This window comes from Somniosus microcephalus, chromosome 32, assembly GCF_052327205.1.
Source record: "Somniosus microcephalus isolate GS21.2 chromosome 32, FLI_Smic_1.0, whole genome shotgun sequence".
NCBI classification, from domain to species: Eukaryota; Metazoa; Chordata; class Chondrichthyes; order Squaliformes; family Somniosidae; genus Somniosus; species Somniosus microcephalus.
Genome location: NC_141018.1, coordinates 7,061,528 through 7,076,553, shown reverse-complemented (window position 1 = coordinate 7,076,553; position 15,026 = coordinate 7,061,528). Strand labels below are relative to the sequence as shown.

General features: G+C 47.3%; 1 protein-coding gene across 3 annotated transcripts in view; it reads right to left on the bottom strand.

The window, feature by feature from the left end:
• LOC147097248 (death-associated protein kinase 2-like) overlaps nt 1–15,026 on the bottom strand; it is a 163,396-nt gene that overhangs the window by 43,087 nt on the left and 105,283 nt on the right. For all 3 annotated transcript variants that reach the window (XM_085972039.1, XM_085972041.1, XM_085972040.1), the window contains exons 5-8: nt 11,410–11,536; nt 4,866–4,914; nt 2,771–2,797; nt 2,508–2,660 (exon numbers count right to left, since the gene is read on the bottom strand). In XM_085972039.1, coding sequence (XP_085828165.1) covers nt 2,508–2,660; nt 2,771–2,797; nt 4,866–4,914; nt 11,410–11,536 — 356 coding nt within the window. The remainder of the gene's footprint in view (nt 1–2,507; nt 2,661–2,770; nt 2,798–4,865; nt 4,915–11,409; nt 11,537–15,026) is intronic.

Genomic DNA, 15,026 nt, shown 5'->3' with positions numbered 1-15,026 from the left:
CACCACCACTGATTGTTTTTGGACATAGCACTTGTAGGACTGTAGAACGATCCAAACTGCTGACAGTCAGAGTCTGTTTACGTATCACCAGTTGTATGGGCGGAACACCACTTCCTGACCTCATCCCCTCTAGATAGTGGAACCAAAATGAGAGAGTCCCAGCGCTCACTAAAGTGAGACACGAGAGGGATGACTACTTCAGGGTGTCCTGTGCACACATCTCTTTCCCTGGGAACCCAGCTACTCGGCTTCCTGTACAGAATAATGAGAGTTCTGTCGTGTAGCCAGGATAGCCTGTCACCATAGAAGATAGCCGCGCATTGAGCCCTTTTGGTGAACTTGGGACGAGTCTGTACAATTCTTAGTCACTGCATTAGATAACAATATACGTAGATTTCATGGGCATTGGTCAGTTGGAAGCTGAAACTGAGAAACTAGTGAGCATTGGCCAAGGAAAAACTGGATTGATGACTGAACAAAAGTAAACAATCACAAAACCCTCCAAAAAGTTACAACAGTTACATACTGCTAACTTGATACATAATGCTAAAAAAATGATGAACATTGAGAACGAACTTTTTCCGTGTGTCAGGTTTGGCTCAGTTGTAACACTGTCGCCTCAGAGTCAAAGAACTGTGGGTTCAAGCCCCACTTCAGAGACTTGAGTGTATAATCTAGGCTGGCACTCCAGTGCAGTGCTGAGGGAGTGCTGCACTGTCAGAGGTGTGGTCTTTCAGAAGAGGCATTAAACCGAGGCCCTGTCTGCCCTCTCAGTTGGACTTAAATGATTCCATGGTACTTTCGTAGAAGAGCAGAGGATTTTTCCCGGTGTTGGCCAACATTTATCCCTCAACCAACATCACCAAAACAAACCATTTCAATGTTAAATGTGGGAGCTTGCTGTGCACAAATCTGCTGCCGCGTTTCCTACATTACAATAGTGACGACACTTCAAAAAGTACTTCATTGGCTGTAAAGAGGTTATGCAACAACCTGAGGATGTGGAAGGTGCTATATAAATCCAAGTCTTTCTTTCCTGGAGTGTGTGCTGATAGAGAAGCTGATGATTCAGTTCAGAACAGGGCATATGGCAGAGTCTAGATGAAGGAACTAGATGTAATATCTCCAAGTTTGCAGACGACACAAAGCTGGGTGGGCGTGTGTGCTGTGAGGAGGATGCCGAGAAACTCCAGTATGATTTGGACAGGTTGGGTGATTGGGCAGATGCAGTATAATGTGGATAAATGCGAGGTTATCCACTTTGGTGGCAAAAACTGGAAGGCAGATTATCTGAATGGCAATAGATTGGGAACAGGGGAAGTGCAACGAGGCCTGGGTGTCCTTGTGCACCAGTCACTCAAGGTAAGCATGCAGGTGCAGCAGGCGGTTAAGAAGGCAAATGGTATGTTGGCCTTCATAGCGAGAGGATTCGAGTACAGGAGCAAGGATGTCTTGCTGCAGTTGTACAGGGCCTTGGTGAGACCACACCTTGAGTATTGTGTGCAGTTTTGGTTGCCTTATCTGAGGAAGGATGTTCTTGCCATGGAGGGAGTGCAGCGAAGATTCACCAGACTGATACCTGGGATGGCAGGAATGACGTATGAAGAGAGATTGGGTTGATTAGGCTTATATTCACTAGAGTTTAGAAGAATGAGAGGGGATCTCATTTGAAACTTATAAAATTCTAACAGGACTAGACAGACTAGATGCAGGAAGGATGTTCCCGATGGCAGGGGAGTCCAGAACCAGGGGTCACAGTCTAAGGATAAGGGGTAAGCCATTTAGGACAGAGATGAGGAGGAATTTCTTCACCCAGAGAGTGGTGAACCTGTGGAATTCTCTACCACAGAAGGCAGTTGAGGCCAATTCATTAAATATTTTCAAGAAGGAGTTAGATATATTTCTTAAGGCTAAAGGGATCAAGGGATATGGGAAGGCGGCAAGGAGTTTGGATGATCAGCCATGATCTCATTAAATGGCGGAACGGGCTCGAGGGGCCGAATGGCCTACTCCTGCCTTCTATGTTTCTATGTGAGGAAAAAGTCATCCAATATTTTGCTTCACTGAGAATTTCTTACAGGTCCAGTATTCGTAGATGTTTTTATCCCAGTAATACCTTATTTGCATATGAAGACTAAATAAATAAGGTTATAGCAATACCTGCTCATATTAGATCAAGGTACCTTTTTCATTTTTGCACCAAATACAAGGTTGGCATTCTTGGACTACCGAACACAAAGATTCTGCACCTTTCTGTGTAGTGTCCTCAGTGTTCCTAACCTTGCGAAATGACCAAGAAATGCCTCAGCTAGATGATTTTATGAGTCAACATCGGTTACAAAAATAACCGAATCTCAGTGGTCATAACTTCATAACGTTCTCTACAACAGTGACTCTACTTTAAAAGTACTTCATTGGCTGTAAGGCGCTTTGAGACATCCGGTGGTCATGAAAGGCGCTATAGAAATGCAAGTCTTTCTTGCTTTTAACTAAATACAACTCCTCACCTGGTATCTTTCACCAGCAGCTTTTTAATGAAGTCCTTTGCCAGTTCACTGGTGCGGCTGAAGAATTCTTCATCAAAGTCATAGTTCATTGCGGAGATGTTGGCGAGCGTTTCCTGTTTCGTTTCTCCGAGGAACGGGGAGGCTCCGCTTAACCTGTTCCACAGAGGATGACAAAAGAGCTGTAAAACTTCAACTGTGCCCAATCACAACTCCCACAAAACTTCAATATTCGTAAATGTGTAAGTGAACTTTGACATACTTACAGTATGTAGGTAATAACACCTATGCTCCTGCAAAATAAAGTGTTAAACTTAAGACGCACAATATTTAACAAACAGAAATAAAATTATAGTCATCACTTTATTATGTAGGAAATACATCTCAACTGTTACTACTAACGATTTTCTAGTTTCTTAAGCCAAAGTCTATATGATCACTGCATGCTAATTCTGGCCTCTTGAGCATCCCTGATTATAAATCGCTCCACCTTTGGTGGCCGTGACTTCAGCTGCCAAGGCCCTAAGCTCTGGAATTCCCTCCCTAAACCTCTCCGCTTCTCGACCTCTCTCTCCTCCTTAAAACCTACCCCATTGACCAAGCTTTTGGTCGCCTGTCCTAATATCTCCTTATGTTGCTCGGTGTCAAATTTTGTTTGATAATCGCTCCTGTGAAGCGCCTTGGGCCGTTTTACTACATTAAAGGCGCTATATAAATACAAGCTGCTGTTGTACTACAGGTAAAGGTTATAAATATTTTAGTATTTTAATAATACCTTGGGTTAGCTTCACTTTCCCTTGTTATGTTCGAAAGGCACAGGCACAAAGCTTTCTACTGTGTTCACACTTAAACACGTTAACTTAATGATCCGAGTCCATCAATTTGTTCTCAGACTGCTGACCGGTCGAGGATATTTAACTCTCCCTGGGCAAACTGATTTTTCTTTTTTAGCTTTGATCCTGAAATTAACAATAATCTTATAGTAATAAAAGTACTCCGGATATTTCAGCTACTCAAACATCTATTACTGTAGTATTAACTTTAGAGAGTTGTCAAAATTGATGATTTTTGTGTTTTTAATTTAATGTGTATTAAAGAAAACAGTTGCCAATGAATGTGAGAAAGCTGAACTGTTACGATTCACTGTACAAGTTCTCTGGACTGTTATAACCACTGAAGGGGTGGGGAGAGTTCTCATGAACTGCATATTGTGAATCATAGGCTGGAATTTTAATCTGGAGGCGGGTCGGGAGTGGGGAGGCCAGAAAGCAGTCGGGAAACCAGGGAGAACGGGTTTCCCACAGGCCCTGCCGAATTTAATGGCAGGGCCTGATTAACATTTCAAAGCTCTGTTTCTCGTCCGCAGCCAGCCAGAGGGAGAGGCCGGCTAACTGCGGGCAGGTAGGCCTGCGGCACTAGGTCGCAGAGAGGAGGGAGGGAGGGAGGGATGGGGGAGTTGAATTGAGGCCGGAGGAGGATCGGTGGGGGGCTGGTCAGGGGCCGGAGGGAGAGGAGCTCGGGGTGATTGGAGGCCTCATGGAGCGGGCTGGGGAGGGAAGAATCAGAGGCCTCGGGGAGGTTGATCGGAGGTCTCCTGGGGGGAGGGGAACAGAGGCCTCAAGGAGGGCAGGTCGGGGGTGATCGGAGGCCTCGTGAGGGGTTCGAAGGCCTCGGGGGTGGGGGGGGGGGGGGGAAGGGGGTCTCCGATCGTGGGGAGTGGTTGAGGCAGGGATGCTGGATCCAGCAAAGACACTTACCTCCTGGATCCAGCAGTCCTCGTCTTCCTTTAGCTGGCAGGTTCCCCGAGGTTCGGGAAACCCGACCAGCCAGAGTTACATTTCTAATGGTGGATCACCGTGAGGCACGCCAGCCTCATTATAATATTTAAATGAGTGACCCACCTCCTGGGAGCGGATTGGCCGCCCACCCCGCCTCCGTTAAAACCGGAGCTGGGCGGGATTCAGTTTGATTTAAAACTCTAACCTCCCACTCGTTTTTGGGGGGTTTAAATTCCCCCCATATAGTGGTTTTGTATCCTTGAAAGGTTAACGTTGCAGGTCTTTGTTGTGTATGTAATAGGTATGTTACTTTAAACCTATGGCCAGGGCAGCACTACTTTGTAGGGCGTAGTGATACCGTAGTACCACTCCTGGCCATAGGGGTATAAATAGTACTGTGGATACTGATCTCCCCTCAGTTCCCTGCCTGTTGGTATTAAGTAAAGACCTACGTTGAATCCTCCAAGCTGTCTCTTCATTATTGGATTAAGTATAGACACATACTTAACAGTCTTCTAACCCGTGTGGGCTGTGAAAGAATTTCAGCCTCATTCACATCTCAAAGAACTGTTGAGGTACTTACCACATATCTGCAGGTAGCCCAAGGGGTTCATAGTTCACAATTTCTGGAGCTGGAATATACAACACAAACCACTTAATATGAAAACAACTGCACAAGTTCTACCACACTTAAAATTACCAGAGCGTTTGTATGTTGCTACAAGACTAGATCAACACCAATGTTAGTGGATAGTAGAGGCTGGTGGGGTGGGGGGTGGAGCGTCTTGCTGTGTGGTGAGAAGGGGGAAGAGCAGGGGACCAGGAAAATAGGTGAACATGATCAAGGGCTTTTGACCACCGTGGAGAGAACACATTGGCTGAAAAAAGAGGGGGGGGGGGGTGGGGGGGGGGGAAGAAGACGTTTCAGAAACTCTGGTGTACAAAGTGGAGACATCAGTGCAAATGTGATGGATAAACTGGGAGAAAGGGACGGTCTCCTTACAGAAGGCAAGGTGAGAAGCAGAATTAAGGCGGCTGTGGGAATCGGTGGACTTGTAATAGATGTCGTTAGAAAGCCCACATTCAGAGAGGGCGAGAGAGAACTTCATGAAGTGGGGTGGGGGGTGGGGAAGTGTTAGCGATCGACCATGTGAAGCCTGAAAGCATAACTAATGGAATTCTGCAGAGTGGAGTGAGAGCAGGAAGTAGCACCAACAGGGTCATCGAGAGAACGAAGGAGGAAATCACAGAGAATTCGAACAATGTCCCTACAAAATGGCAGACATATCGGAGGCCCACGCGGTTCCCATAGCAACACCTTTTACTGCACAACTGGTGGATCTACTGTTGTATTTGCATTTTCCATCTTAATTTCATTTCTGCTCCAGCCTTCCCTTTCTCGGTTTCTTTATTTCTCATACTTTTCCTTTAAATGGCCCTCTCGTGTCTTTTCACCACCTCCCTAATTATTTGCACACTCTTTTGTCCTTTTTATATGTCTCTATTATTTCACTGGATCTTTTGTAGAACTTAACTATTAAGTAGTTTGCAGGTCCTGGGATTGATGCATTTGTTGTTTCTCTCCCACTTTTTCAGCCTTACCGAAATGTTTATCTCTTAGCCTTCAGTTAATGAAGAATACTTCCTGAAACATCATAACCTGGCTTCGCTCTTTCCACACTAGAGATTACTAGCAATAGTGAAAGTGCGTGGAGTTGGAGGTAACCTGGTGACATGGGCCGGTATTGGTCGGGAGGCAGGAGACAGAGAGTGGGGAGAAAGGGAACATTGGCAGGATGTGACTAGTGATGTTCCCCAGGGACCTGTTCTGGGGCCTGAGATTTTCATCATTATATATCTATCTATATATATATAAAGCGGCTCTTCTGTCTGTCTGTCTGTCTGTCCGCCTGGTCTCTATACGTTTGGAAGTTAGAGCGTACCGACGCGCGCGTCGCCTCAAAAGAAAGCTTGCGATTCCGGACCGGTCATCGGAGTATTTACGTTTCGGCCGGACAAAAATCCCGCCCGCGGTATCCCAAAAACGTTCAGCGTTCCGCTCATTAGCATCTCAATAGCGACCGTGTGACGTCGAGGTCTTCCTACAGTTGAGTGTCGAGTGACTCGACGATTGACCAATCCTACGCTTCGGTGACCTGACCGGTCGACCAATCGGTGCGTGTGTGGGCGGGCCTTATCCTTCTGAACCGAGGTGAGTGGCCGCCATCTTGATTTTCCACGATTTTTTCCCCCACACTTTCTGTGTGTTAGGGAACTAAGGTAAATATTTGAATTATGTGTTAGGGAATTAATTAACAATTTATTTCAGTTTTATATTGTGTTTAGCAACCCCCCCCCTCCTCCTCACCCTCGCGCAGGGGGGACTCGGTGCTGGTCTCCAGGCCCGCTGCAGGCAGGCCTGAAGCTCCAAAAATTTCTCTATCTCTCTCTCTTCCCTCTCTCTCTCTCTCCTTCTCCTCTTCCCTCTCTCTCCTTCTCCTCTTCCCTCTCTCTCCTTCTCCTCTTCCCTCTCTCTCCTTCTCCTCTTCCCCCTCTCAGGTTTGACGGTGTCGGGGCCCGAAGTGAGCTGCTCTAACGGCCGCCAGCCCGCGGGGTTTCCCTAGCCCGCGGGGGTTTCCCTGCCTACTCCCAGTGGGCCGCCTCGCCCGCGCATGTGCCGCCCGCCCGCAGAGAGCCCGCTCTGGCTTTTTTTTAAATTTTTTATAAACAGCAAGCACGCATGCGCACGGCCGTTGCGCAGCCGCCTTGACGCCGGCACGCATGCGCACGGCCCCCGTGACGCCAGCACACAGCCTCGTGAGATCGCGGGGGGTGCGAGCCTCGGGAAATCGCGGGGGGGGGGGGGGGGGGGGGGGGGGAGAGCCTCGGGAAATTGCGGGGGGGGGGGGGGGGGGGGAGAGCCTCGGGAAATCGCGGGGGGGGAGAGCCTCGGGAAATCGCGGGGGGAGAGCCTCGGGAAATCGCGGGGGGGAGAGCCTCGGGAAATCGCGGGGGGGAGAGCCTCGGGAAATCGCGGGGGGGAGAGCCTCGGGAAATCGCGGGGGGGAGAGCCTCGGGAAATCGCGGGGGGCGGGAGGGGAGAGCGCCTCGGGAAATCGCGGGGGGGAGAGCCTCGGGAAATCGCGGGGGGGAGAGCCTCGGGAAATCGCGGGGGGGAGAGCCTCGGGAAATCGCGGGGGGGAGAGCCTCGGGAAATCGCGGGGGGGGGAGAGCCTCGGGAAATCGCGGGGGGGGGAGAGCCTCGGGAAATCGCGGGGGGGGGGGGAAAAGAGAGCCTCGGGAAATCGCGGGGGGGGTGGGAGCTTCTCTGTTCCCCCCCCCAGTCTCTCTCTGTTCCCCCCCGTCTCTCTCTGTTCCCCCCTCCCCCCAGTCTCTCTCTCTTCCCCCCCAGTCTCTCTCTGTTCCCCCCCCCAGTCTCTCTCTGTTTCCCCCCCCCAGTCTCTCTCTGTTCCCCCCCCCCCAGTCTCTCTCTGCCGCCCCCCCACCCCCCCCCAGTCGCTCTCTCTCTCTCTTCCAACAACAACATGCCTTCGAAAAAGCCTCGGCAACGCCGGGCTCACCCCAGCTAGTATATATATATATCAATGACGTGGATGAAGAAATAGAGAGTTGTGTATCCAAGATTGCAGAAGGCACTAATTTAGGAGGCACAGTAAGTTATGTAGATGGGAGGAGGAAGTTACAAAGAGACATAGACAGACGAAATGAGTGGGCAAAACTATAGCGGCTGGAGTTCAATGTGGGGAACTGAGGTCGTCCACTTTGCTTCCAAGAAAGATTAATCAGAATATTTTCTAAATGGTGAGACTAGGAGCTGTGGAGGAGTGAAGGGTTTTGGGTGTCCATGCACACAAATCACTAAAAGCTAGTGCAAAGGTAGAAGATGTAATCGAAGAGGCTAATGGGATGCTGATCTTTATCTCAATGGGGTTGGAATTCAAAAGCTAGGAAATGACGCTTCAGTTGCACAGTCTTGGATGGCGCCCATCTGGAGTAATGCATTCAGATTTGGGCAGCAAATCTCAGGAAGTACATACTGACCTTGGAGGGGGTACAGCACAGAATCCCCAGAATGATACCGGGGTTTAAAGGATTAAATGAGGGCAGGCTGCATAAACTTGGCTTGCATTGCCTCGAGTTCAGAAGGTTGATGGGTGATTTTTTTTTTATGGCGAAGCCTACCCCATGGAGGCGGCGTTCTTCTCCAGGTTTGCCTTTCCAGAAGAAGGTGTAACCACCGCCTTGCTCCTTGAGCTGGCCTTCCCCTGCCTGCCGGGTCTCACTTAGGGCGGCGATGTCAATGTCGAAACGTCTGAGCTCCCGGGCAGCGATAGCAGCGGCATTCCGGTCGGTCACTGTTGGGGTTGTCCATGAGGGTCCTGACATTCCAGGTCCTGAACTTCATTTTAAAAGGGTGGAAGATGCCTGTGCGTGAATTCTTTTACCGTGGGGTGGCCGTTGCACACCAGCTACCACACGGGCTTGACAGAGCACGGTCTTGGTCCAATGGCAAGGGGATCCAGGACGATTGGAGACCAGGCAGTGATCGGCAGAGAGGGGGTAGGGAAAGCCAACTCCAACGATACCCTCCTCCTGTCGAAATGCTTAGAACATGGCCTTGTCATAACCAACATCTTGTTCCGGCAGAGAGACAAGTACAAGGCTTCATGGCAGCACCCTCGCTCCAAGCACTGGCATCTGCTGGACTACCTCATCGTCCGAGCGAGCCCCACCTGTGACAGAGACTGTAGGTCCCGCATTGGACTCATCAGTCACCTGCGAACTCATTTTTAATGTGGAAGCAAGTCATCCTCGGTTCCGAGGGACTGCCTAAGGAGGAGGAGGCTGGGTGATCTAACTGAGGAGTTTAAAATCATAAAGAACTTCGATAAATAGAAACTACTTCCTCTGGTGAGGAAATCCAGAACAAGAGGCCATTCTCTTAAAATTAGAGCTAGGCTTTTTAGCAGTGAAATCAGGTAGCAGTTTTTTGCACAAAGGGTAGTGAAAATCTGGAACCTGCTCTCCAAAATTCTGTGGATACATAAGAAATAGGAGCAGGAGTCGGTCATTCGGCCCCTCGAGCCTGCTCCGCCATTCAATAAGATCATGGCTGATCTGGTCTTGGGCTCAACTCCACTTCCCTGCCCACTCCCCATAACCCTCGACTCCTTTATCGTTCAAAAATCTGTCTATCTCCACCTTAAATGTATTCAATGACCCAGCCTCCACAGCTCTCTGGGGAAGAGAATTCCACAGATTTACGACCCTCAGAGGGAAGAAATTCCTCCTCATTTCCGAATTAAAAGCGTGCCCCCTTATTCTGAAACTATGCCCCCTAGTTCCAGATTCCGCCACGAGGGGAAACATCTTCTCTGCATCCACCGTCAAGACCCTTCAGAATCTTGTGTGTTTCAATAAGATCCCCTCTCATTCTTCTAAACTCCAGTGAGTATAGGCCCAACCTGCTCAACCTCTCTTCATAAGACAACCCCTTCATCTCCGGACGCTGGGTCAATTAAATTTGCAAAACTGAGATCGATAGATTTTTATTAGGTCAACAGATATGGAACAAAGGCCGGTGAATGGAGTTGAGTTACAGATCAACCATGATCTCATTGAATGGCGGAGCAGGCTCGAGGGGCTGAATGGCCTCCTCCTGTTCCTATGTTCCTACAAATGCTTATAGACTTAGTGTATTTCCAACATTTTCTGTTTTTAACCGTAATATTATATTTTCTTGTGAAATGCCATACCGCAAAATGATTATTATCCTACATTTCACACTAGTACCATCGACAGAAAACAGGTGAGTGGGAGGAGGTCAACGGACAGGTATTGCATCTCCTGCAGATACACAGGAAGGCTCCAGGCAAGCGCAGCTGATAGTAGGGGTCGTGGACAAGTAGGGGTCGTGGACAACTTTTCAAATCTGAAGAACCAGTAAAAGAAACTGAACTGACACTAGTTTTGCATATAGTGTAGTAAACTTACTGCTATTCTAACGAACCACATCCTGTATTAGAACATCATGCAAGAAATTTTGAATGAGTCTCTCAGTATGATACCAGAATTGAATTCTCCAGGCCCTCTTCACATTCTCTCTCTCATTCCCTCTCTCCCATTTTCTCTTTTCCTTTCTCCCTCATGTTCCCTCTTTCTTGCTTTCTCTCATTCCCCGCTCTAGCTCCCATTCGCTCTTTCCTCTCTTTCTCCTTCCCTCTTGCGGTGTATGTTTCTCATTCCTTTTCACCTTGCCTCCGATTCCTTCTTCCCTTCCCCCCAGCCACCCTCTCGTACAGACACTGCCAGCTGCTCTTTCTCTCAATCCGAGTGGTGCCTCCACTCCAGGCGACACAACGTGGCCTGCTTTCTCCGCAGAGGCCTGTGGCGGATAGGTTTGTATTTGGAGCAGCGCAACTCCCAGTTTGTACAGGAGCCAAGTATGAACAGCAGCCACTGGATATGGTGGCACTTTCACACCAACAGTATTTTGTTTGTATTGTCTTTCACATTGGTTCGCTGGGTCTGCACAGAAGGGCAGCTGTGTGTTTCACTGCTGCGGATCCCACCCTCATCTCGCTCTCGCTCTCTCACATTAGTATCTGCCCGAGCACTCGATACAAACAGAACATTCAGAGAGCTGCACTTCAGCTTCCGAGGAGCTGCATGCCACTCACCAGATGCCGACACTATGTAAACCAAGTAGGAAATCAAAATATTACTTCACTCAACGTCAACATTAGAGACTTTGGGGGTGAAATTGGACGAGGGTGGCGCCGCAAAACAGACAGTATGGCACTGGCCGCCCGCTATATGACGCACCCAATATTCAGTCCTACTGAAGCCAGTGGGCCTGACTATCGGGCGGGCGTATAACGAGCGACCAAAGTGATTCCGCCCGCTCTGCGTCCACACAAATGTTCAATTTCACTCCTGTTGAATTTTATCAAGCAAAGCCTGCAATGAATTATTTTCTGATATTCTGCGCTATTTAACTACACATTCTTCAACATCTTCTTCTACATACAAAACAATTTTTTCTATAATATACCTAATCTGGAACTGAAGGAACGAAAACCATCCGCGTAGTTTTAAACACCTACCAACAAATTCAGGGGTTCCAAATATGTTTTTAAATTCAACTCCATCCTCAATCTTGTGCGCGAGGCCAAAGTCGATCAACTTGATGTGCGGCACAGACACCTTATCGAGAAGCATAATGTTTTCTGGCTAAAAGAGACATTTAGAAAGAAGATTCTTTATAAAACAGCGAGTGCGGCTTAAAAGTAAGCTCTCAGTTTTGAGAGCCATTAAAGTATATCTAGTCACCCAGGAGTACAGCCAAGACTTCGGAGCCCCACCCCCAGTAATAATAAACTACCCAGACAGAAGATGAAGGTCACGCGAGTGCCGTGGCACAGTATGGAATTCCTAGTGCATTTACCCATTTATTGGTGTTTTACAGCTGTCTCGGGTCAGTTTAATGTGCTATGCAACAAAAAGAAGCTTCATGATAATTTTTTTGAAAAAAACTTTCTGGAGCATATACTTTCATTACTGGGCTTGTTTGAGGGATAAGTATTGGCCAGGACATTGGCTCTTCTTTGAGCCGTGCCATGGGATCATATACGGTCACACAAGGCCTTGGTTTAACATCTCATCCGAGGGACAGCACCGCCAACAGTGCAGCACTCCCTCAGAACGGCACTAAAGCCTAGATTGTGCACTCAAGTCCTGCAGTGGGGCTTCACACTCCGAGGTAAGAGTGCTACCACAGAGCCTCTGACAGTGCCTCAAAAAGCAAACTGTTGGTTTCATTTCATAGAAACATAGAAAAAGATAGGAGCAGGAGTAGACCATTCGGCCCCTCGAGCCTGCTCCGCCATTCAATGAGATCATGGCTGATCATCCAAATTCAGTATCCTGTCCCTGCCTTCTTCCCATACCCCTTCATCCCTTTAGCCTTAAGAAATATATCGAACTCCTTCTTGAATATATTTAATGAATTGGCCTCAACTGCCTTCTGTGGTAGAGAATTCCACAGGTTCACCACTCTCTGGGTGAAGAAATTTCTCCTCATCTCTGTCCTAAATGGCTTACCCCTTATCCTTAGACTGTGACCCCTGGTTCTGGACTCCCCCGCCATCGGGAACATCCTTCCTGCATCTAGTCTGTCTAGTCCTGTTAGAATTTTATAAGTTTCAATGAGATCACCTCTCATTCTTCTAAACTCCAGCGAGTAGAAGCCCAATCGACCCAATCTCTCCTCAAACGTCATTCCTGCCATCCCAGGTATCAGTCTGGTGAATCTTCGCTGCACTCCCTCCATGGCAAGAACATCCTTCCTCAGATAAGGTGACCAAAACTGCACACAATACTCAAGGTGTGGTCTCACCAAGGCCCTGTACAACTGCAGCAAGACATCCTTGCTCCTCTACTCGAATCCTCTCGCTATGAAGGCCAACATACCATTTGCCATCTTAACCGCCTGCTGCACCTGCATGCTTACCTTCAGCGACTGGTGCACAAGGACACCCAGATCTCGTTGCACTTCCCCTTCTCCCAATCTATTGCCGTTCAGATAATAATCTGCCTTCCTGGTTTTGCCACCAAAGTGGATAATCTCGCATTTATCCACATTATACTGCATCTGCCCAATCTGTCCAAATCATACTGGAGTTTCTCTGCATCCTCCTCACAGCACACACGCCCACCCAGCTTTGTGTCATCTGCAAACTTGGAGATATTACATCTAGTTCCCTTGTCTAGATCATTAATATATATTGTGAATAGCTGGGGTCCTAGCACCGATCCCTGCGGTACCCCACGAGTCACTGCCTGCCACTCGGACAAAGACCCGTTTATTCCAACTCTTTGCTTCCTGTCTGCCAACCAGTTCTGTATCCAAGTCAGTACCTTACTCCCAATCCCATGTGCTTTAACTTTGCACACTAATCTCTTATGTGGGACCTTATCGAAAGCCTTCTGAAAGTGCAAATACACCACATCCACTGGTTCTCCCTTATCTATTCTACCAGTTACATCCTCAAAAAATTCCAGTAGATTAGTCAAGTATGATTTACCTTTTGTAAATCCATGTTGACTTTGTCCGATCCTGTCACTGTTTTCCAAGTGCTCTGCTATTACATCTTTTATAATGGACTCCAGCATTTTCCCCACTACCGATGTCAGGCTTACCGGTCTGTAATTCCCCGTTTTCTCTCTACCACCTTTTTTAAATAGTGGGGTTACATTAGCTACCCTCCAATCCATGGGAACTATTCCAGAGTCTATAGAATTTTGGAAGATGACCAGCAATGCATCTACTATTTCTAGGGCCACTTCCTTAAGTACCCTAGGATGTAGATTATCAGGCCCTGGGGATTTATCGGCCTTCAATCCCATCAATTTCCTTAACACCATTTCCCTACAAATACTGATTTCATTCAGTTCCTCCCTCTCTTTAGACCCTATGTTCCCCGACATCTCTGGGAGGTTATTTGTGTCCTCCTTTGTGAAGCCAGAACCAAAGTATGTATTTAATTGGTCTGCCATTTCTTTGTTCCCCATTATAAATTCCACTGATTCTGACTGCAAGGGACCTACGCTGGACTTCACCAATCTTTTTCTCTTCACATATCTATAGAAGCTTTTACAGTCAGTTTTTATGTTCCCTGCAAGCTTCCTCTCATACTCTATTTTCCTCCTCTTAATTCTATGTTTCATTTCCATTAGCACATTTCAGCATGGCCAAAACTGTGAGCTGTGATATAAATAAAATGGTCCATTAAAGACCATGCATTGAGTGTAACAAAGTGATGATATGCCACCTGAAAATATTAAAAGGTGTTAAATTATAATGGCTGAAATGATAATGGGGAATAAGGAAATGGCAGAGACGTTAAACAAATATTTTGTATCTGTCTTCACAGTAGAAGACACAAAAAGCATACCAAAAATAGTGGGGAACCGAGGGTCTAATGAGAGTGAGGAACTAAAGTAATTTCAGTAGAGAAAAAGTACTTGAGAAACTAATGGGACTAAAAGCCGAAAAATCCCCTGGACCTGATGGCCTACATCCTCGGGTTCTAAAAGTGGTGGCTGCAGAAATAGTGGATGCATTAGTTTTAATCTTCCAAAATTCCCTAGATTCTGGAACGGTCCCAACAGATTGGAAGGTAGCAAATGTAACACCGCTATTCAAGAAAGGAGGGAGAGAGAAAACCGGGAACTACAGGCCAGTTAGCCTGACATCAGTCATTAGGAAAATGCTGGAACTCATTATTAAAGAAGTGGTAACAGGGCATTTAGAAAAACATAGTATGATTAGGCAGAGTCAACATGGTTTTATGGTAGGGAAATAGTGTTTCACAAATTTATTTGAGTTTTTTGAGGATGTAATGAGCAGGGTAAATAAATGGGAACCAGTGGATGTGGTGTATTTGGATTTCCAAAAGGCATTCAATAAGGTGCCACATAAAAGGTTGCTATGCAAGATAAGGGCTCATGGGGTTGGGGGTAATATAGTAGCATGGATAGAGGATTGGTTAATGGACAGAAAACAGAGAATAGGGATAAACAGGTCATTTTTCGGTTGGCAGGCTGTAACTAGTGGGGTGCCACAAGGATCAGTGTTGGGGCCTCAGCTATTTACAATCTATATTAACGACTTAGATGAAGGGACCGAGTGCAATGTATCCAAGTTTACTGACAATATAAA